Here is a 24893-nt window from a genome sequence, read left to right as displayed (position 1 = left end):
CTTATTTTACTCCACAACTAGAAGGAATTTAAACTCCTATGAATTTCCAATTATATATAAATTATTAAATAAATAAAAGTGACACCACAATTTGGAAACTGTTATTTGGAGATTCAAATCTTGACTGTTCATTTAAAATAAGCTGATTGATAATGTGACAATATTTTAACAATTTATTTTAAAAGAAATGGTGAATAACATCTTAGGAACTCTAAAAGATCTCAATTCGTTATTTGGTCTATTTATTATCCAAAAATACAACCAAAAAAAAAAAACCATATTTCTTTTGTGTTGGATTTTGGTGTTTTATTATGTTTTTAAGGTTTGTTTCGTCTTATTAAAAAAATCACTAACTTCTATTTTATTGCTAATACAAGTACCACTTACAAGTCAAGATTATTTATTGAAGATATTCAAACAAAGGCATTGGCCACCAAAAATTACCTTAGGGAAGGAATGAACAGACGCAGTAATCCTAAATTTGATGTCTTCGTTAGCTATCATGGTGGTGATACGGGCACAAATTTTACCAACCATCTCGCAGCCGCTGTAAAGCGTAGAGAGATTGGCATGTATAAAGTTGACGTGGACATCCCTAGAGGGACAGTGATTTGGAATGAGCTAATGGAGGCAATAGAGGCATCTAGAGTTGCAGTAATCGTATTCTCAAAAAACTATGCTTCTTCTACTTGGTGTCTGGACGAGGTTTGGAAGATAATGTCTTGCAATAAATATTTTAAAATGGTAGTGCTGCCTATTTTCTACAATGTGTCTCCTTCTGATGTAAGACAACAAAATGAGAATTTTGCAATTAAGGTTAAGGACGACAATGATAGCAGGTTGAAGAGATGGAAGTCTGCTTTGACCCAGGCTGCAAACCTGGCGGGTTTGGACTTGAAACCAAATCGGTAATTTTCATCACTCTTTGTTTTCAAATTCCATCTTTGATGATTTTAAAAAAAAAATTGGTGCAACCTCAGTGTAGTAAAAAAAAAACTCACTCTTATGATCATTTTTAAATTTAGATCATCCTCTCTCTAGCCTACCCAAAAATAATAAAGAACGATAACATATTTTTCTTTTATCATTTCAAGGTTTTTTAGCCAATTAATGACTTTAGTTCTTAAAAAATTTGAAATGATTGCTTTTGATTCGCATGGTTAAGCTAAAAAATGACATGCCATCACTCTATTAGACTTATCTGGACTAAAAGTGGTCAATTTTAGTTTATTAGAGACTAAAATAGTTTATGAACTATAATTTAATTACAAATTGTATAGCCTTTTTTAGTTATATGTCATGTTGTTTAGCTTTCAACCCTTAGGCTACAGGAACAAGCATATTATTTATCGTACCAATTCTTCATCTTGAAGCTCGTTGAAACCTTAATTAATTGAATAACTTTCTTTTTTCTATTGTGGCTACACTTCCAACTGTACAGTCCAGAGGCAGACTTTATAGATGAATGTGTTGAACACATTTGGAAACTACTACAACTCATCCCAAAAGAAGCAGCGACTTATAATTTAAGGTTCAAACCTCACCCTTTTTACTTTGTGTTTGCTTGCATGCAGAACAGTATTACGTATGTGTAGTGCTCTCAATAAATTTAAGCTAATCCTTATATTTGAAAATATGTTACCTGTTGATGTAGTTAGTTGCTTAGCTTGACCTCGATCCAATAATGCTTACAAGGAGTGTACACTAGTGTTTGGTACTGGATAATCTTTTGAAATTTTTGGCAATGTTAAAATGTTCCAAGCATTTCCATATGTGTGGTTATAAATTGCACAAAGGAAATTCCCATGCCAATGGACATCTTTTTTCCTATACTTTTGTGGAATGTGAATTCCCTTTCGAAAAAGTGGTTATCAATGTTCCCATTTAAGGAAAATGTTGTATTTTATATAAATCAATAATTTTATCCTAGTTCTTCCTACCCTTTAACCAATAAAAAAAAAAAAAAAAAGGTATATTGCATTTTTTTTCCCTGTAATTTAATGACTTTCAATTCAGCAAAAAAATAGTCTTTTATTTATTTTTAATTAAGTAATTATGCTGATACTTGAATATATATATATATATATATATATATAAATGATAACACTGAGATATAATGGAGGAGCTAGAATTTGAGTTGAGGATGCAAAATTTACACATTGTGAATATAAATAGTATTTGAGACATTTGAAAAATTAGAAGTTATTCATTTGAATATTAAATGATATTTTAATGTAATTATGTTCAAAATAAACCTTTACTACATATATAAAGAAAGTATATTTATTATGTTGTATTTATCTAACTTTTGATCACATGAACCATCAAATTTTCAAGGTCAAAATTCAAGTTATGAATGAAATGATGATGTAGACTTATATAATAATGCTCAAATTAAAATACGTGAGACTGTAATATAATATTTATTATATAGTTAGCTTTATATTTTACTGTTTCTATAAAAAGTTTTAGTTACTCAAACATTCTTAAACCATGAGGGGTTTAGCTTTCTTGCTAAAAGGAAAATACGCACGAAGTTATTGTGTAAGGCGTGGTAGTGATAGTGGAGGACTTGAGGTCTTGAAGCTATGCTCTAAGAAACATAGTGATATTCATTCAAGTTAGCTAATAAATTTTCATGAAGTGCGAGTGAGGTTAGGTGAAAATTAATTCCTCAGTGGTTTAAGGGATATAATTTGTCTTCCAGTTCTCTTAACATTTTATAGTTTTTCTTTGCAGCAGCTCGGGACGAACCCTCCTAGCTGAACAAAACGAAGCAGAAGAACCAAAGGAACACGTAGACCCAGGCTCAAAAGCACAATATCATGGATTTCGAAAACGTTACGCGAGGTCATTGAGTGCCCCCCTGTATTTTGACCAAGTTACAGCCCCAAATAAGAGGATGAAAATAGATCCTACTTTGACCTTGGAAGTGAGTGCCTCTACGACTATATGACTAGCCCAAGGCTTCGCCATTTTATTAAAGTTTCCCTGAGTTCCTAACTATATATATGGACCCATTTATTCATGGATTGGACTGAACTCTTTCTTTTCCTGTTCAGTCTTTCGGTGCTTATGTGGCTGATCCTAAATCCTCTGCTAAACTTCAAGCCAAACAAACGAATTCCACATCCTTGGAACAAAGGCTGGAGGAGCAACGTCGTGAATTCGAGGCCAGGTTCAAAGCTCTGGAAGTTGAGTTAGTGAGGCTAAGAGATGGCCGCACCACTGACAAGACAGAAGAAGTTTTCCAGGCCAGTGCAGGGAGGGGAAGACCAGACCGAATTACACAATGTCAAGCAAGTCTAGCACTGACAAGAAGAAATAGAGTGTTTTTCCCTACACCATATTTCTTTCGTTATCTATCTTTGTGGGGGGAGTCGTGTTTGTGCTCTCACTATCTCTAAAACAACTAGTCACTAACCCTCTATGGAATAGTTTAACAAAGGTCATATGTGTACACTAGTTGCGCAACTAGTGTACACATACATAGATCTTATTCCTAGGGCATCGCAAAAACCGCTAGTTCATATAAAGCCATCAAACTGGCCGAACTAGCAACTAGAGCTCTATAAATTATATGGATAGATATCAATCAACCCAGATCATTATAAGACAAAAATTAACATCTGAAAATAAGGATATTGTAAAGGTAATGAAAGAGCATGACCTTGGAACTGAATTATTCTGTCAAAAGCCAAGAACCCATTTTCAACAAGGCAGCCAAAGCAGGGGCAGCAGCTGAACCAAATTCAAGTGCAGAAGCTAATAATGGACTAACTGTAGAAACAAGAAAACAAAAACATAAGCTGGCATTCAAAGACATTTCAAGTAGATATATAACTTTAGAATTTCCATGTCACACCTTTTTCAGGACAATTGGACGAGGAAGCTGCTCTGCTAAATTTGGAAGCTTGCGGAAGAAGGTATCCTTTTCAACAGTGTCTTTTAAATTTAGAATCTCCATAAAATGTATTGTGTCCACCAGTTTATTTTGGAAATAGTCTGCCAATCCATTGGTTGAAAAACTTTATAATAAGAGGAAAAAGAATGGCAGAGAAAAGAAAATCCAAGAAGCAACATTATGCCAAAAACAGAAAAGCAGAGCTGAGTATAAGAATTCATAGCAAATTTCATCAAAATAGGTACACAACTTGAAATAGTCACCACTCACAAGGCACATCATGTAGCAGGTTACCAAGACTAGAGTTTCTCCAAAATTATTAAATACAATCAAGTTTAGGAACTCACCACTATTTTCAATAAGCTTTGATGAATTCAACCTATGAGAAAGCTGCTGATAATCTGGAAGCAAAGACTGAGGCAAGAAAACAGATGCAAATGAAAATTGAATCAAAGCAACCAACACATGCATAAACAAAATAACACAACAATTAATATATTACTACAAAATAGAGGTAATGAAGGCAAAGGTTGGGTGGAGATAGTGTAGCGAAGAGGCAGGGAAATAACTCATTGTAAGAACTCACAAAGCCCTACACAAAACCAATCCAAAAGGCCAAAAAAAAAAAAAAAAAATACCCAATTCCGTTTAATCTAAAGTTGGATTAAAAATTTTAAAAAATCTTCAATGAAGGACACACCTTAAGTTGTCCTCAACCGGAAAAGAATACTAAATCCAACGGAAAAGCCTGCATAAAAAAATATTTCAACGTTAGAGTTTCAGTCTTGTTGAGGATCTATAGACTACTCCAATGTTTTGGGACTAAGGCTTTATATCAACAATCAAAATCTGTTTTACTATTACTAACTCATATGACCTTACAACTTTTGCTCAAGATGTAACAACAAATTGAAATTGGTCCATCTTATCACTCACAGTGTGTTCAAGGCGACATTATGTTATCAAAAAAATGATTTTATCAATCAATAGCAAATCAAATGCCTTCACTTGTCTCTATTGCGATCTCAATCTCCATCGTGCTTGTGAGTTGTGAGGAAGAAAGATACCCACTGTTTTACCCATTTATCACTGTGCAGACTGTCATTTTGTTGCTGAACTTAAATGCATCATCTTTCAGGCAACCTGATATATATAGAGAATCTTATTTTTATTTTTGAAGACCCAAAATTTAAAACCATAAGCTACTAGCTACTAGCTACTAGCAAAGATCTTTTTATTTCAGAATTGAAATCACCCTGAGACTTGGGTTGCATTGGATAAACACAGCTTGTTAATGCCATGTGTTTGTAAAATATGGCTAAAACAAGATTTTCATAGAAATCCCATGATAAAAGCATGAGTGTGTTAACTAAATGCCTAATAAACTGTTAACAGGTGACAGAAAATTCATTGACATACAAATTCATATGCAAGGAAGAATGATCACCTATATCCTCTTTGTAAAAAGCTTCCGAAGAGCAGCAATGTGACCATCAGCTAAGTCCATGACATGGATGTAGTCTCGGACCTGTTTAACACAAAAACATTTGATATTTTGTAAGTGCAAAAAAATTGTCAATTTAATCGAATTTTATGTAATGACAGGAAGTCAAATACTACTGCCATGGTTATAAAGGATTATAAGTGGAATACAAAATTAGACATAGTCTGTGTCAAAATGGTCCATGAGATGGGACTAATGGATATTACTCAAACTAGGGAAATTCCTATCAACTACTACTCAAAAACATTTACACAAAAAAGAACATACCGCATTACCATCCTTCGTGGGATAATCATGACCATACACATTAAGCTCGAGCAATCTGCCAACAGCTACTTGCTGTATTTATGGCATGAGATTGTTTGGGATGCCCTTTGGATCTTCATCAATTCTACCACTCTCATGAGCCCCAACAGGATTGAAGTAACTGAGTCATATAACTTTCCAATCTGGCTCCACCTTCTGAATATCTCGAGCAATTTCTTCAAGGAAAAGCTATAAATATAGAATATATTAAAAGTCAGGAAAGAAAAGAAACTGCACTCCTATGAACACAAGAAACAGCAAGTGGGATTATCCAACTTCAAAGACAGATCCTATGTGTGGTATGCCCAAAATAAACATTACTAAGCACCCAGTGATACATACCATGGTCCTTCCATAAGGATTCATAGCTTTCAATTCGAAATCCTCAACACAGGGCATTTTTTCAGGTTGACCATAAACTGTTGCAGAAGATGAGAAAACCATCTATTTGGCCACAGGATAACATTATTTGTGTCAGTAGTGGGCAGAGCATGCCAACATGTGATGTAATCAATAAAAAAAATGATTCACATTCCAAGACCAAACAATTCTCTGTTAAAGATTCAACTGGACCTTGAATGCTATAACTACTTTTGACAAAAAATTATTAGACATTTTTTATGATTCAATCATTACAATGGTGGGTGATTTAGAAGGCCAGTGGTGACAAAAGAATTAGACATCGAACGTAAAAACTTCAATTTAGCAGTAAGACACCAAAAACAATAATATTGCTTCCACAAATATACAGCTACATATACAAATCATAGTTTATGCAATTATAATTTGAAAAGAAACATACTGGAATCAAAGATTTTGCAAAACCAAATATGACTAAAATGAACGTTTAATGCAAAACTCAACAGCCAAAAATTCTTTAAGACATAGATTATTGTTGATTCACTTCCAAACCATTTGTTACAAGCACAAAATTCAAAAACAAAATCAAATGAGTTCAAGAAATCAAATCACGGACACACCTTTTTGCAATAATATTTTGCCATAACCTCATAAAGATTAATAGTGCCAATCAAATTGTTATCAAAATAACAGCAAGGGTTTGCAACACTCTCCCCAACAGCTCTTAGGCCAGCAAAATGGATCAAAGCATCAAATCTGTCTCAAACAAAGCCAATGGCACAAAATTAAGCCAATTCTGAAAAAGTCTATAATTCTGTCTGTTTCCACAGAAAATAGTTAACAGTAAAATTGAATGAAAACAGTGGAAAATCATAGCACTGCTAATGTAATTGAAATTAAACATACTGTGTTTGAGAAAAGAGCTTCTCCAAGTCCTTATTCCTAAGATCACCCTGCAATCAAACCAACACGTAATGTAACCAAAAGCCAAAAACCTCAAAACGCCACCATTTGGTTGCCAAGAAACTGTCAAAATTTTTTTTTTTTAAAAAGTACAAGTCTCCCGAAAATTAAAACCAGCATTGCTCAAGATATTCAAGAATCTCTAATTTCTAACCTTCTTTTCCCTCATTTTCTCGGTAACCAAACAAAACAAAAATTTACACACACACACACACAAAATTGAATACCAGGTGGAATTCAAGATTCTGAGAACGCTTAGGGCTGAACAAATCACGAACCCTATCAACAGCTTCGGTGACGGAATTATCAAGATTGTCGATGATCGAAACCCTAAAGCCTTCATTGAGAAGCTGAACCACAGTGTGAGAGCCAATGAAACCGGCTCCGTCGGTAACCAAAATCGTCTTTTCCGAGAAATATCAATGGAGAGAATGAGAGAGAGAAAACAAGAGAGAATACCAAAAATTCTTTACAAAGTTCTACTAGGTAATTTCCAAATTCAATTTTTTTTCTCGGGAAACAAACAGAGAGAGAGAGAGAGACCTGTAATCGGACAAAGGGGCGGAGGAGAGGGCTCTTACTATCGTCGGAGATAGGATTGCCGACCACCGCGCCTCAATTTAGTTTGGAGGATGGTTGAACAAAATGAAAATGGGTTTTCTAAGAGAGTGAGCAAAGACTTTATTCGAAAATTGGTTTTTTGAATTCTGAGTTTGTGTGAGAGAGAGAGAGAGACTTTATTCCGAGGGTTGTGTTAGAATTCCGTTGAAGAATGTAAAAATTTGGAGGAAACAATTAAGCGGGATTTTAGTGTTTTAGTTTATTTCAAGGGTTTTAATGACCATGGCAAGAAGATTAGTCAGATTTTAATTAGCGCGCCAGTTTTTAGCATTTGTTTCAACCATTTTCAGTGAACCCTTGGAAAAAATGGGTTGAAACAAGTCATGTTTTTTATAGTGTGCTAACCCGTGTATTGCATAATAAAATTACCGAAAATAAAATCTAAGAAACATAGGATTATAAAGTGATGTTATTTACGAGTTCAAAATATTTACCAACTCAACCATTTTCTTTATATAAAGGTTTGTTGCTTTTTAACCTTTTAACCATTTTTTTGCTAAATATTTGCACTTGTTTTTCTTTTAAAAAGAAAGTGTAAAATTTTTGAGACCTTTTTTCGGAACTTCACAACAAGAAAATAGTCTTATTGCAACAAAAATTTTCGTTGTAATAAACTTCAAATTATTGCAATCAACCTTTATTGTAATGAAATTTTTTCATTGCCCACTATTGCGATAAATTTTGTTGCAACATGCTATTGCAACAAAAAAATTTGTTGCAATAGTTTTATTGTAATAAAATATTTTTATAATTATTAAAAATAGTATATTGCAACAAAAAATATTGTTGCAATAAGTCTATGAAATTAGTTATGGTCTTAGAATTTTTCTCAAAATTTACCTCATTTACAAAATATTTCATTTTGATCAAGTCCATCATCATATAGTAGGGGTTTCAGATGTCTACCACTTATAATTTGTTATATATAGCAAAAATTGTATATAAAAAAAATAATTCAATTTTTTTCTATATTTAATATATCTATATACTATATACGATAGTTAAATTAGTAACCGTACCATATTTCATACTAAAAAAAAAAAAAAAAAAAAAAAAGAAGTAAAAGTACCTTTTTTTTTTTTTGAATAATGAATAAACTTTAACTTGCCTATAAACCTAAATTTTAACTCGTATATATAATGACTATGGTACAACAAAATTATTGATCTAAAGAGAAAAAATTGGTAGATGTGTAGACAAAGACAAACAATCACTGAAAGCATTAAAAAAAATGAAATAACAAATTACAAATTACAATATTTTATTTTTTTATACAGTACATATAATATTATTTTCAATAATCATATATATTATATACATATATTTTTTGAGAATATATTATATAATTATAAATTTTAATTTTAATGACAAGAAATTAACAAAGTACTGTGTTAAGAGCTTGGCTGATGAAGAAACTAATGACAAGAATGGAAAATGGGGAAGAATGAAATGTTGGTTACTTCGAGGGTAACCACCTCCAAACAGAGCAAGAGCAGGAAAGGATAGAGGAAAGTAACTGAATTGATTCTATCATAGAAATTTTCCCCTAATGAAACATACCATGTGGTCAGTACTTGTAACGGTGTGTTTTGCCTTTCTGATGATTCATTCTCTTACACTCGCAGATTATGTCTTTGGAACCCTTTTGTTAGAAAGTTAGCTCATCTTCCTTGTCCCATTGTCACCAAGGCTACAGACTATGCCCTCGTCACGCTTATTGGGTTTGGATTTGATCCCAATTCGAATGGTTATAAAGTGGTGAAGCTTTTGAAGTTAAGGAATAGAGATAAAGTTTAACCACCTCTTCCTCCTTGCCTTTCATGTAAACCTTGCTGACTATCGAAAGCCTCGACACGTGGTCGAGGTTTACTCTCTCCCCTCTGGTGATGGAAAGCATCAACATTTTGTTTTGGTATTCCATTTGGTCGAACAGGTCTTCCACGAAATGTTGCTGCTACAACCTCCAACTCATACCAGTGAAAATGAAAATGAAAATGTGAATGTGAATGCGAATGCGGCATGGGTTTCTGTTTCTGTACGTGGAAATTCCATTGCTGTGTTTCAAAAAGAGTTACGAGTGAACCGCTCAATGTATGGGTGATGAAAAGAGTACGGTGTTGTATCGTCATGGACAAAATTTTCACATCAATGTCCAGTACAGGGAATGCCCGATCCATGGGTATATGCCTATATGGCTTTAGTAGGAATGACGAGCTTGTATTGCAACATCATATAAGATGGCTCATCTCATGAAATCCAGATATCTTAAAGTTTATGCCGAGAGTCTAGTATTGCTCGACAAAGCCATCAACGGTGTACATGTTAAGAGAAAATGGAAAATCAGAAAGATGCATTTAGTGATTTATTTTATTTTATTCAATTTTGTTCCTTTGATATACTTGACATTGATCAGGATTACATAAATGGCTTTATCTTTAAGATAAATATCTTATCAAGGTTGTGGTCACTCTTAATTATATTAAGATGATAGTTTAGTGCAAAGCTTGTATACTTGAAATACTAAAAAATAAAGAAAGCATAACACATGTTGATGTTCCTTGTTTCGACCAGCTTTTTTCCCCTCGTGTCTATGTGGTGTCATTGTACTGTAAATAAAATATGTTGATGTTCATTGTTTCTCATAGACTAGTCTTTTGATTTGTGTCCTTTTGCCTCCTTTGTTCCTTTGTGTTCATCATCATGAACTTGATGCTTTTAATACTTTTGACCATTATAAGTACACTTATTACCTATCAGGAAATATATGGTGATGTGAGGTTTATAGTCTGTGAGTTGGTGTTATGTTAAAGAATAGAAAATAACGTGTAAATTGAGGGAAAAGTAGAGGAAGTGGGCTGGGCATATGCTATTGTAGGTTGGGTCTGGGGTTTTGTCAATCCAACCAAATCTATCATAGTCATAAAAAATAACTCAGCCCAATGCAATAGGGGTGGGCTTAAGAAGTCTGGTTGAGCACAATTCTGTGAGACCAGGACCAAATTAAAGGGGCTTATATTGAACATTTAATTATGTAAGCACATTATTTAAGAAGATATTGTAATTTAGACTATTGCACCTAACATTTCAACGTTATTAAAATAGTAACATTAAAGAAACAAATTGTTTTACAAATTACTGATATAGCAAGAAGTTATTAATAAATGAAAAGGTAATGTTAATAGTGGGTCCAGATAAAAACCAATAAAAAGTTAGTCACACACATCAACAGTTTATAAAAATATTATAAAATAATTTGTAGTTGCAGTATTATTTTTATCAAAACTACTATTCAAAATGGCAAAGAATAAGACCAAATGAGAAAAAGAAGATTGTTGTTCAATGATGCATGAGCATAAGAAAAAGGATCCATCAATGGCTAAGTTAACTTTTAAAACAACTTCAAGCGCATGTAACATGGTTAAGATACATTAGATTTATCAATTTATCAATATTTGTAAAAAGTTAAATCCATAGTTTAGATCATCCAATGAACTAGAAATTTTGAATGTCACATTTAATACCAATACTCATATATCACAATTTCAAAATTCTTGAGGATTGTATAATTTTTTGCTTTGTTGGATTGCTATTTTTAGGGACTAAATACTATGAAGGGTGGAAGTTTGTTTTAATGATTCAAATTTAAACAAACAAGGAAATTAATAAAAGTAAGCCACAGAATTCACTGAATTTTTTACAAACCTTTCTTGCATTTGGGTTATGGTGGAATTCGTGTGGAACCCAAGTGAGAAGAATACATGAGTGTGGATCACTATTTTACTAACAATGATCACTAAGAACCTAAAAGTCACCGAGTGGCCAAATTTGGTAGAGCCTTGGTTGACTGGTTGTTTAATCATTGCAACATGTTGTTGTCAAGTCTTCTTTTGGGGCCTAGTCCTTTTTTAGAGAACCAGAAAGCACCTATGGGCTATGATATCCTACAAATGATTAAGAATCAGTACTATATGCATCCACGCAATTTTTGAGGAACGGTTAAAAAATAAGACGGGTTGCGTCGCATTGCGGAGTGACCAAAAGGGACCCAATAGGGTCAGTAATCACTCCTCCACATCCAAATAAAATAAGCTACAGCCGAATGAAATCAACAAACTAGCCCAAAGCTTGAAAGCTACCTCAGCTGCTATAGGTTAAATTTAAAGTTCCTACCTCAGCCAGTGGCTCACATGAGAATCAGAATATTACGTAGCCGTAGGATATGGTGGAAGCTCTTAGGATAAATAACTTTAGCATATAATATTTGGAAAGCGGCAGTGATGATAACAAAAATTTCAAGATAGTCAAAAGTATGACCAAATCAATTAGATATGAATAGGGCCATATAAATTGTTTGTTCGTTTGGACCTCTTAAACCAGGTTGTTTAACCTATTATATTAACTAACCAAGTGATAACTTAGATTAATTATTTAGATATAGGTTAAACACAAATAAATCATGTAAGGACTCGATTTGTAACGATCCCAAATTCGTATTGGGTTTGGACGTTAAAGGCCCAAATAATAAATTTGTAGAGTATGGATATTAAAGAACTAGGTTAACTCCAAAAGAAAAACGATTTTTCTTCACGTTTATAGATGGATTAGCCCTAATATAACGATCAATTTCTCTTTGAAACAAGTTCAGTTCTTTCTTTCATATGGTTTTCTTCTCAGTACTCTTTGTTTTGAAGTTCCGATCCCGTTTCCCTCAATGCCTTCTTTCATGTTATATACTGCCCTCTTAATATCATCTTCACCACACACGTGTAGGTTGGGTTCGGGGAGTCTCTTTTTGTTCCATCTAACACCTTCTAGAACCTTCAACCAGCAGCTATAAGGCTGCTTCATCACTGTTCAGGCATCACCTCCACATTAATGCGGCCAGAGAGTTAGTTGAGAGGCAATTAATGCGGAGGCAGCTGTTGTTATAGATATTTGTTTATCTTTTCTTTCTTACCCTTGGTCCCATATCCCACTTTAGTGGTAATGTAGCTCCGAAGTGTGCTTGCAACAACCTGGCATTCAGGTCATTCTCGGACACATATTGCCGAGAAGGATTTTGTCCTCGAACGAGCAATGAACTTAACTCCCGGGATATTTACTCTTCTTTTCATTTGGTTACCCTTATAATCTGATATAGGCCTCCTCGGACAATTTTACGTCCTCGGATGGGCCACAGGCCCAATTGACACGGTTTTAATAATTACTGATTAACCGGACCCCACAAATCATATTATGCAAAGCAGCAGAAAAATAAATAACACCACAATATGATGACCTAGAAAAACCGATGAAACTCATTGTTTTAAGGAAAAAACCTGGGAATGATTTGATCTAATTATCCTCAAGGTAAAGCAAATCCACTATAAAAGAATTCAAGTTTTTACAATCATATTTAACCCTAAATCTATTGCTACCTCATGTAGTAATTTACTAACACAACCACGTGCAAGTTCTAAATCCACAGACTCCTTCTCTTCTTGGATTTACAACAACACAAGCCGCCTTACTTGTGAATTTGAGATCCCACTCAAAGGTTTAGCAATACAAACTCTTCAGTTTGTGACTCCAAGACCACCCTTGAAGGTTTAGATCATCAACAGTTGTTGATCTTGTTGCAGCAATTTCAAATCTACCGGATCTAATAATATGAGAATGATTTCAGTAGTGACTTTGAAAGAGGAAGGCACAATACCTTTTATGTTTGTGATTTTTAATTGGTCAAATCTAATTTTCGATCGATCAGATTTCACAGAACTTGAACTCTCATTTTTGCAGCTTGAATGTTCTTGTATTTTGACTTGTAACACCTTGAACATTGTTTAATCAAACCTATAATGTAGGAATCTATATCTGGACAAGTTTGTGTTCACAGTTTGACAATTTTGTTCTAAACTTTAGAACCTAACAATCTCCTCTTTTGGCAATCTGTGACAAAACATACATACAACATAATGCTCGTATACCAAAAAAAAAAAATGCCCAAATACATCACAAATTCTAATCTAAGACTCTCAACCTAGAAGTTGCAAAAAGAGGCAAAAGGTCTTGATCGTAAGGTACCTATTTTTCCTAAAACACTCACAAAAACACATCACCGCATGTGTGGAAATAAAGACAGATAAACAATATAAATAACAAATATAAAATCAAAAGCAAACTAACTCTCCCCCTAAGTTAGATACATCAAAAACTTTTATTTTCTCCCCCTTTCAAAAACAATTTCCAAATTTCATCTATTTTTCCCCCTTTTTGTTACGTATCAACAAAGACAACCAAATCAAAAGGTAGACAATAAACATACACAACAAAGGATAAGAGAAAACAGAGAATCAAGAAACAACTCCCCCTATGAACAACATAGGTTATAAAAAAAATTTATCTTCCTATAAAAATAAAAATAAAACAAACCAAGTTTTGGAAAAAACCATTTTGGGGAAAATTTAGGACGTGAGGTAAACTAAAAAGACACAAACCTATCAAAAAAATAAGTTGAGGATACACATGAAGAAAAATATACTCTCTTTCAATATATACAAACTTGGCACTATGTGACCCATAATCAGATACATACAATAGTAGAGAAAATATTTGCATATTTATTATCCACCATATCTCAAAAAAAAAAAAAAAAAATTTGTAGTTCACACATAAAAAATAGCATATGCTAAAATGTACAAAACTCAAAAATTAATCAATTAATTTTTAAATCAAGTTGAGTACCTATTTAGCAAAGTATATGCGTGATGTGTGTGAAAATAGTGAGAGATATGATTGCAAAAATGCAAGATGGATAAAGAAAACAATGCAATGCATGTCCTAATCTATATGTGCAATGTATGAAAAGACAAATCGGTTGAAAACTTAAAAACTGAAAATTTTCCAGTTTCAATCGATCGAACATCGATCGAGTAACAATCGAGAGAGGCAAAGAGTTTTAAACACAAAAGCTCACATTTTCAATTGGTCGAAGCAATGAAAAATTTTAAAACTTTAAAAATTCTAGAAATTTTTATGAAAAAAAACAACTTGAAAAGAAGTTTTTAAGACTCAATGTATATAAACATGATCCAGAAAAGTTTTAAAAACATGGTGCCTCTTAAATGTAGGTATCAAAACCAATTAATTTAAAATCACAAAATTTAAACTTCTAAAACATTTTTCTTCAAATTCCCAACCAAAAAAAAATTTGCATTTACACATCAATTCATATGCAATTAAAGATGGCCAAATTAGTCAACACACAATCATATGTACAGAATTTAGCAAAGATTTATGTGTAGTGTGTGCAACTAGTAAGTGTATGAAATACTCACCAGATGATATGTAGATGGAAAATAGGTACAATTTCTACATTATCAATCACATAAGTTTGAAAGTGACTATCACCTAAAGAGTTACATCATATAACTCTCACATCTCCTAGAAAACACCCTTGCAACCATGCAATTTTTTTATTATTATTAATTTTGCCTTTTCTTTTTCTTTTGAAGCATATTTTTCTTTGTTTTTCTTTTTTTTTTTTTGTTTTTTTTTTTTGTTTTTTTTGTTTCTTTTATCTAATGTACAATAATACCTTAAGTATTTTGCTGTGCAAGCTAAGCATGACTTTTATGATTTACACACAGGTATATATGATTGACGAGTAACAGTAATAAGATAGTTATTTATGTCTTTCTCCTAAGATTTTTTAGTCCTTACAATCAAAAGAATGTGACTTCAAAATTAGGAGCATGTGATTAAAAACCATAAACAACTCATACAATATAAGCGCAAACTAGTAAAGTGTAGAAAAATAAAATTCATCAAAGTTAAACAAGGTACACAGTTATGAAATGTAAATTTCATAGGCCAACCTTAATTACACATTTAGTGATGTGCAATACGCAGAAAATAAAAATATTTTTGGATTTTCAAAAAAAAATTATGACCAAAAATAAAACACACATTACACTAAATGAAAAAAAAAATGTAACAACAATGCATGACAGTACTCAACTAAGCTATAGAGGGTACACAAACAAGAAATATCAATTTCTTAATTAACCCATGAGTACATATACAAACTAGTACACACTCATGCAAAATAGTACTTATCTCAAAATAATCATGCACTTAGTTATGCAACACACACTATTTAAGAGTCTATACAATATCAAGCATATTCTAAATCAAGAGAGAGATATCATAATTCATGTAATTCTCAAAAAAAAAAAAAAATTAGACACAAAATAAAATATTTTGTGTAGGGACACGTTTTCTTAAGCCAGGTCCAAGATGCTCGGAACCTTAGACCAGTGAGCCCAATACAATGAATTTGTAGAGAGTGGGCCAAAGAGCTGGACTTAGGTGGGTGAATGACGACCATCAAGGTATTCCTCATGGGCCGAGTTTAACAAAGAAAATTTGGCCCTCGGCAAGATCCGAGGAGCTTTTTCTGGTGCCTCTCGTGTGTTGGGGGGGTCCCTCCCTTGTTTCTCTTTACTCCCCTTTTTATAGTTGTTTTCCTCCTCTTGACAGGGGTCCCTAGGGTAGGTACTTGTCCCATCAGCCCTTACCTTCAATTGTTGGGAGTGGTTGTTAGGACAGAAAAGTATGGCTGTGTCAGGCGCAGGGCACTGAATGCAATAAAGGCAGCCTTCCCTTAGACGCTTCCGTTCTCTCTGTCATCTCTCTCAACTTTAGTGCTTTCCCTGCTCTATGGAGCGATTCATCGTCTCGCTACCGGTGATTTGTTACCTCTTTTACCTTCGGCTATATCCATCCGAGGAGGATTTTCCTATGGTCGAGGAGGGGTTTTTCCATGAGTTGGGCCCCTGGCCCAATATAAATATTGAAATGGGCCTATTAGTCTTTTACCCTACATAATAACCCCTCAAAATCCTGCTGTTCGACTCCTCGGACAGACAGAGGGTTTTGATGACAACGAGCCTCTGTCGCAGTTTCCGAAGTCTTGCCTCCCATTAATGCCAGAGTCTCCTCGTTTGCTCTAGGCGCGTTCCTAACTATGAAACATTCTTTTAATCTATCCCAACCATATCCCTGTCATTTCGGTACACGAGGCGTGCTTTTAATTAGGGCTCTTTCACGAGGTGACATAAATTCAATGGCTGAAGATTACTTTGGAATTCGAGCGAGATTAATCTCGTTTGTAATTCCTTCCTGGGGTTTCGGAGCGAATTGATTGCTTCTAGATTCGTCCCCTATATAAGACGCGCGGTGGGAGATAATCCATCTTTGTTTGCAGAGCCCTGAGTTTCTAGATTTTTAACTCTTCAAACGTTCCCAAAGTCGCTACTGTGAGAGTGACGGAGATCTTAGGAGTGAAATGATCATGGTTAGGATGAGGATGAAGGAACAACTCCCTCTTCAGAAGCCTTGGGTACCTCCGAGGTTCAGAATGACCCGGTCAGGACAAGGGAGACAAAGGCTCAAGGCCCTCCTTCCCCTAGACAATGTAAGGGAGGAGCCCCTTTTTCCTTCAACCAAAATTCGAAGCAGGTGGATGTCGTATCAGATTTTTGGTGCGACAACACTGAGGTTTTCCATCGTCGGTACCATCTGCTCTCGCGCGATTGTAGCTAATATGATACTTGCTTGACTGCCATCAGAGCTGGTACGGGGATTTAGCATCCCAGCTTTTTCCTCTCTTCCATCACTGGCGCCACCTGGGTGCCTCTGTTTCTTCTTCTCTTCCATCACTGGTGTCGCCCAGACTTGCCTAGTCGTTGTTAGAGCAAAATTGAAGGGTCTATCATCCCCGTGTATTTTTATGTTATAATTTTTTTTTTCAGTTAGCTTGTGATTTTAGTCTTGTCTAAGCTCTTTTATGTATATTGTACCATCTCTTTATCTAATAAAAGATGATTTTATCGCATTTTACGTATCCTTTCTTCTTTGCAATAATTATCGTGTGAACGGATGTACTGGTGTTTTTCTCTTGAATCGTATTTAGAATCGATGACTTCAATGATATAGTTATTGACCAAAATCGATGAGCACAACAATGCTGATTTTAAATAAGTTAACCATACAGGACTAACCGGGATAACAGCCGCACGTTTCGTATTGCGAACAGAGCAACTCCCTAGGGATGTGTAATCCGAAATAAATTGTCTGAGAAGGTCACCCGGCATTAGGGTTCTTTCTCTAATTTTTTATGATATTCGTAACTTTAACTTGTTGTATATGGTCCAAGGACCAAGCCTTGGTTCTGTCTAGCACCTAGGCTTTGTTTTCAGTGTAGTTTCCCATAGGCTTGAGTCCGAGGACCATGCAAGGCCTTGGTTCTGTCTAGCCTCTAGGCTTTGTTTCAGAGTGTCTAGTTTCCCCATAGGCTTGATTCCGAGGACCATGCAAGGCCTTGGTTTTGTCTAGCACTTAGGCTTTGTTTTCAGAGTGTCTAGTTTCCCCATAAGCTTGAGTCCGAGGACCATGCAAGGTCTTGGTTCTGTCTAGCACTTAGCCTTTATTTTCAGAGTGTCTAGTTTCCCCATAGGCTTGAGTTCGAGGACCATGCAAGGCCTTGGTTCTGTCTAGCCTCTAGGCCTTGTTTCAGAGTGTCTAGTTTCCCCATAGGCTTGAGTCCGAGGACCATGCAAGGCCTTGGTTTTGTCCAGCCTCTAGGCTTTGTTTTAGGTTCTCTTTCCATAGGGGATCCAACGGACTGGACTACTAGGCCCATGAGAGTTAGCCCTTTATCAGGTGTCCTGAGTAAATATTTGACATCAGAAGTCCCTAGGGTCACGTTTCACTTAATAACCCTTCCCACGCAATCAACGCTTCGAGGTATGGGCCTGAGTGGAGGCTGAGTGACGACAACGACGATATGTTTTAGGAAATAAGAGGGAGGCTTTCGTGCAGCTAGTACCACCGCCACAACGGTCCTCATGATGGACTCTTGGTGTGACGAACTCCTGGTGGCAGGAGCTTGACCCCACTGTAATTGGTCGTTGCACTTGCTAACGCCCAAGCTCTCCCCACAGACGGCGCCAATTGTAAGGACACGTTTTCTCAAGCCAGGTCCAAAATGCTCAGAACCTTAGATCAGTGAGCCCAATACAATGAATTTGTAGAGAGTGGGCCAAAGAGCTGGACTTAGGTGGGTGAATGACGACCATCAAGGTATTCCTCATGGGCCGAGTTTAACAGAGAAAATTTGGCCCTCGGCAAGATCCGAGGAGCTTTTTCTGGTGCCTCTCGTGTGTTGGGGGGGGTCCCTCCCTTGTTTCTCTTTACTCCCCTTTTTATAGTCGTTTTCCTCCTCCTGACAGGGGTCCCTAGGGTAGGTACTTGTCCCATCAGCCCCTACCTTCAGTTGTTGGGAGTGGTTGTTAGGACAGAGAAGTATGGCTATGTCAGGCGTAGGGCACTAAATGCAATAAAGGCAGCCTTCCCTTAGACGCTTTCGTTCTCTCTGTCATCTCTCTTTACTTTAGTGCTTTCTCTGCCCTATGGAAAGATCCGTCGTCTCGCTACCGATGATCTGTTACCTCTTTTCCCTTCAGCTATATCCATCCAAGGAGAATTTTCCTATGGCCGAGGAGGGGTTTTTCCATGGGTTGGGCCCCTGGCCCAGTATAAATATTGAAATGGGCCTATTAGTCTTTTACCCCGCACATTTTGCCTTTTTGGAATTTTTCAATGTTTTTGGATTTTTTTTAAATAATCAAAACAACCAAAATAAATAAATAAAACAACCAAAAACTGAAAGTAAACATGTCCACAAATAATTGAAAACATTATATCAAGGGCAAGTAAACAACACTCACCACACTCACCTTGGAGAATCTTTTCTCACCCATATAGCGCGCATCTTTGGCTTTGTAGGTGAAAAACTATGAGAAGCAAAGTGTATTTGAGGAATTACACTAATCTTATGAAAGAGACTGAAATCCTGCAATTTCTTTTCACAAGCCAACAAGCTTAAATTTTTCAAAAGTATATGAAACAATTTATCCGGACTTGTAGCAGGAGATATATCATCACATATGCTAGACTGAAACATGGAATGCTTAAATTTCAATTTATTACAATTAGGACGAATGTAACCAGTCACACCACAAAATTGACAAGTAGGAACAAATTTAGGAACATCAGTATCCCTAACAGCAGATCTAGTCTCATATTTTGGTTTTTGCCTTAACAAAGAACAATTTGGTCTAATATGACCAACAACACCACAAAGGTGACAGGTAGGCACAAAAATAGATTTCATATGCACTCTAACAGTAGGTTTAAACATAAGTTTAGAAAATTCAGCGTCTACATCAGAACTTTTACATTTGTCTAACCTAGCAAAATAAACATTTTCTTTATGATTCCTCTTGAAAGGAAGAATATAAACTTTTTTAGCTTTAGGCTTAAGAGAAACAAAAACACATCTTTCAACAACAGTAGACTTAGTACTAGTCAAATTTTCAAGTTTAGCTTTAGATTCAATTGACTCTTGTTCCAAGCTTTTCATCTTCTCATCTTTGGAGGAAAGTTGATTTCTCAAAAATTCATTCTTTTTATTTGATTCATTCAATCTCACAATCAATTTCTCTTTTCAAGATTAGCCAATTTTAACTTTTCCTTGAATTTCTTAGCAATTTTCATAGATTTAGTTAATTCCCTACGAAGAGTTTCACAAGCATCAACAAGATCAACAAAAAGATAGTGTCCTTTTTATTCAAATCATCACAAATATGAGCAGACAAACACTTAAAATTATCCATGATAGCAAGGATCAAGGATCTCACTAAAGACGTTAATCCAATCAGAGTGAACCCGTTCTGATACCAATTGTTTGTTCATTTAGACCCCTTAAACTAGATTGTTTAACCTATTATATTAACCAAGTGATTACTTAGATTAATTATTCAGATCTAGGTTAAACACAGATAAATCATATCATGCAAAGCAGCAGAAAAATAAATAAATCCACGATATGATGACTCAGGATAACCTATGAAACTCACTATTTTAAGGTAAAAATCTAGGAAGGATTTGACCTAACTATCCTCAAGATAAAGTAAATCTACTATAAGAGAATCGAAGTTTTTACAATCAGATTTAACCCTAAATTGATTGCTACCTTATGTAGTAACTTACTGACACTACCATGTGTAAGTTCTGAATCCATAAACTCCTCTTCTTGGATTTACAGCAATACAATCCACTTTGCTTGTGACTTTGAGATCCACTCAAAGGTTTAGCAACACAAACTTTTCAGTTTGTGACTCCAAGACCATCCTTGAAAGTTTAGATCATTAGCAATTGTTGATCTTGTTGCAGCAACTTCAAATTTACCGTATTTAATAATATGAGAATGATTTACAGTAGTGACTTTAAAAGTGGAAGGCACAATACCTTTTAGATCTCACAAAAGCACTTTCAAAGTCTCTCAAAAGCTCTGAAAATGTAGTTAGGGTTTTCCTTTTTGTACTAGAAGTGTTTCACTTGAAACCCAAAACGTTTAAGTAGAGTTTGGGCCGAAATAGAATTCTGCAAGAATTTTATGTCTGCGATTTTCGATCGGTCAGATCTAATTTTCGATTGGTCGGATTTCACAAAATTTGAATTCTCCTTTCTATAGCTTGAATGCTCTTGTATTTTGACTTGTAACACCTTGAGCATTGTTTATGTCTGCGATTTTCGATCGGTCAGATCTAATTTTCGATTGGTCGGATTTCACAAAATTTGAATTCTCCTTTCTACAGCTTGAATGCTCTTGTATTTTGACTTGTAACACCTTGAGCATTGTTTAATCAAACTTATAAATCTAGGAATCTATATCTAGACAAGTTTGTGCTCACGGTTTGCCAATTATTCTAAACTTTAGAACTTAACATAAATATTTTGTAACAACAGTGAGAGTTAATGGGGAGATAACATTATATATTATAAGCCCATTTCATATTAAATTTTGTAACACGAAAATTATGAGCATAATTTTTTGATATATATTTATTGAAATTTATAGATAAGAAATGTTACATTGTTACTTTTCTTTTTCTGTTTTTGATAATATTGAATTAGAGTTAAACATCTAGCAGCATGCAACTACACCCTTTCATATATATATATATATATATATATATATATAACCATACCCTTTGCTATTATTAATAAAATAGTGTAAAAGAAAATAAATAGTGAAAAAAAGGAGTATATTGGAAAATGATAAGTAGGGCGGGACTCTAATAATCTTAAAAGGTTTTTTTGGGACACATTTGGGCACAACTTATTTTATTGTCAATTAATGAATAGAGTTTTTTCCAAGTGAAAAAGCCAATAATTTATTTTTTGGAAGTAAATTAAAATATAATAATTTCTTTCTTTATACATATTATATATTATATTATACATATATAGCAGTATAAAAAAACTATCAACAGAGTTTAAGATGTAAATCAAATATTATTATTTAATGCATAATAGACGTATAAAAATGGGTTTATCAAACTTAATAAAAATATGCAAAATTTACTAAAAAAAAATATTAAATACATTTTACCTATATTTTCAATATAAACAACCAATTATCTATAAAAATAAATAACCTTGTACCTCAGATTCTTTAAACATTTTTTTAGAAATTGAAAATTTCACAAATTTAAGGTATTCTTACCTTCTAAATTGCCAGTGTAGGGACACGATTCTCAAGCGGCCCAACAATGACGTTGAGCTCGCGCGTGATGGATTCCTCACAATAAATTTTGTAGAGAGTGGGCTTGAAAGGCTAGAGTTGGGTCACGGGGCGTCAGTACAGACCGGACATTAGATAAACCTAGACTAGAAAAGGCTTTAGTCCGGTTATCTAAGCCCATTAACTTTACAGATTGAGGGATTGGGCTGCTCGAATCATGTCCGAGGAGCGCTAGTGTTTTTCTCCGGTTATTCGACGGTGGATTTTTCGGGGTGATGCGCACATATTCTCCGGGCATTTTTCCTCCTGAAGTCTTTTTTCCGGAAGTCAGATGGAGGCTCCTTTACTTTGTTACCCTACGTTCTCTTTTATACCAGCCTACGTTCGTTGTCCCTCGTCCACGTGTAGGGTCAGTTTTTCCAGGACTGATATTTGTCCTGTCCATCCCATCCCAGCATTGTTGGGCAGGGTTAATAAAGCCTAAAAATCCGGATCTGTTAGGTGCAACGTCACATCAATGAGGGGTATTAAGGATATTTCCCCGAGATATTTTCTGATCCTTTAAGTTAGTTTGTATTCCAATCTGATCCTTAAGGCTTTGGGTCTGCCGAGGACTAAGCTGTCCTCGGCTGTATCTTCGGGCCGCCTTTGGCTTCCTATTCTTGGACTTGGGCCTTGGCCTCCTTTAGTTTGGGGCCTGTGGACTCCCCATAAGCGAGCGAGCCGGGCCCATAAACTATTGGGCCCCACAATAGCCCCTCAAAACCCTGTTGTCCAACATCTTGGTTGGAAAGGGGGGTTTTGGTAATATCGAGCCTTTATTGCGGCTCATTTAATTCGGCCCTTGATCAACGTTGGCGACTCTTCACCTCCACGAGGAATGCACCGGTCTACAAGATATTTCCCTCGATTTACGCGTGATGCGCTTATACCGTTCGGTTATCCGTAGCACGCCTTTAATATCTCCCTTTTACGAGACCTCCCCAATCTAACGGTTACTGATAGCGTTGGGGAATGAAACGGATGCACATTTATTCGCAGATTTCCTTGGAGATCAGAACGTGTTACGTACCCTCGTCTTACTCCCCTATATAAAGAGAGAAGACAAAAGGTGATTCTCTCATATCTGAATCCCTCAGGCCCTTCTCATAGTCCACTTCTTCCGTCCGGTTATTCCTTATCCAATAATACATCCCCCATAATAGTCAGCCATGAATAAATCCTTCATTTCTCAGAAACGCCATGTCCTAACAAAACTTGAGATGGCTCGGTCAGGGCAAGGATGGCGGAGACTCAAGATTTGCCTCCCCATTCTTTTAGCCAAAATCCGAAGCAGGGAATCGTCACACCCCACTTCCGGTGTGACTGAGTCGAAAACCTCCCTTGTCATCTCCATCCGCTCTCTCATGGGCATACCTAATATGGCTCCCCTTTTCCCTCTTTTGCTCCTTTTACTTTCTTTTCATTGCTTCCCTCTTCTTCTCCTCCTTCCTGCTCATGTCTTCCATCTTCTTTTTCCTTTGCACTCCTCAGCGACAAGAGCTTGCTGAAGTGCTTCCATGTGTTCCAATTCTTCTTCCTTCTCCTTCATCTTTTCTATATAAGGTTCTTCTCCTGATATGAGCAGTACTGAGGCAAAGATTTCAGAGATACTTTGAAGGCGAGTTTAAAGGACACCTGACGGTTTACTTATCTGTATTACGGATGTTATTACTGCTTCGGCAGTTCATTTTTTGTATAGGTTTGTTTAAGCCCTTCCTTGTGCGTTGTAATAAAAAAAAATTTATATTAATGAAAGTTACTGTTATTCTATTTCGCATGTTCTGTTTATTTGTTTTAATAAATTTGCAAGCTCTGCTCGGCACAGTAGTATAGCATTTGAACCAATGATAACTAAGGCCAAAATACTTGCTAATAAAAAGACGCCATAATAACTTTAACAAAATGATTATTCGACATAACAATCCAACCAGTGATGAACGAGACTTACCTTAAAATTAGTCGAAATGGGGACTAAGTGTTCAATAAGGTATAACAAGTAGTTATCCGAGGACTTGCCACCTTCCTAATGAACAATTTCCTTAGGCTAACGATCATCAGTTCGTTTCACCATCTCCTTAACACACTGGCCTTAACTTCTCCATCCGAACAGTTGACTCCCCCAAGAGGCTTGAGTCCGAGGACTTCGCAAAGCCTAGATTTCACTTAAAACTTATGCTTTTTCTTTTATGTACTTGGCTTCCCCATAGGCTTGAGTCCGAGGATCATACAAGTCCCAGGTTTTGTCCAAGACTTTTATGTCTTTGGTTTCCCCATAGGTTTGAGTCCGAGGATCATACAAGTCCCAGGTTCTGTCCAAGACTTTTCAAGTTCAGATTCTCCCTTTCATCAGGCTTTTCATAAGGCGCCGAGCAGGGGTCGTCCTTGGCTACGGCTATTTCTCGGTGGGGGCCGCAGTCCCTGGGCCCTCACGCAAAGCGGACCTGGGCCGCGAATTCACTTAGCCCACGAATTAAGAGATATTTCTGCAAAATCTGGCCACGCGGTACTCTATGACGTCACAATGAGCGAGGTGCGCCTTTACGAGGCTTCTTTAATCTTGG

General features: G+C 35.6%; 1 protein-coding gene and 1 pseudogene across 1 annotated transcript; one reads left to right on the top strand and one right to left on the bottom strand.

Annotated features, from left to right (window-relative positions):
* Positions 1–456: 456 nt before the first annotated feature.
* LOC126701132 (disease resistance protein RLM3-like) lies at positions 457–5347 on the top strand. Its single transcript, XM_050399263.1, has 4 exons — positions 457–908; positions 2740–2932; positions 3063–3254; positions 5300–5347. Exons 1-4 carry the CDS (start codon positions 457–459, stop codon positions 5345–5347), a joined length of 885 nt encoding a protein of 294 aa, XP_050255220.1.
* On the bottom strand, positions 2813–17357 carry LOC126701131 (bifunctional UDP-glucose 4-epimerase and UDP-xylose 4-epimerase 1-like; annotated as a pseudogene).
* Between the last annotated feature and the right edge of the window lie 7536 nt (positions 17358–24893).

Source organism: Quercus robur, chromosome 9, assembly GCF_932294415.1.
Source record: "Quercus robur chromosome 9, dhQueRobu3.1, whole genome shotgun sequence".
NCBI lineage: Eukaryota > Viridiplantae > Streptophyta > Magnoliopsida > Fagales > Fagaceae > Quercus > Quercus robur.
The sequence above is the reverse complement of the archived record's forward strand: the minus strand, read 5'-3'. Positions and strand labels throughout refer to the sequence as shown.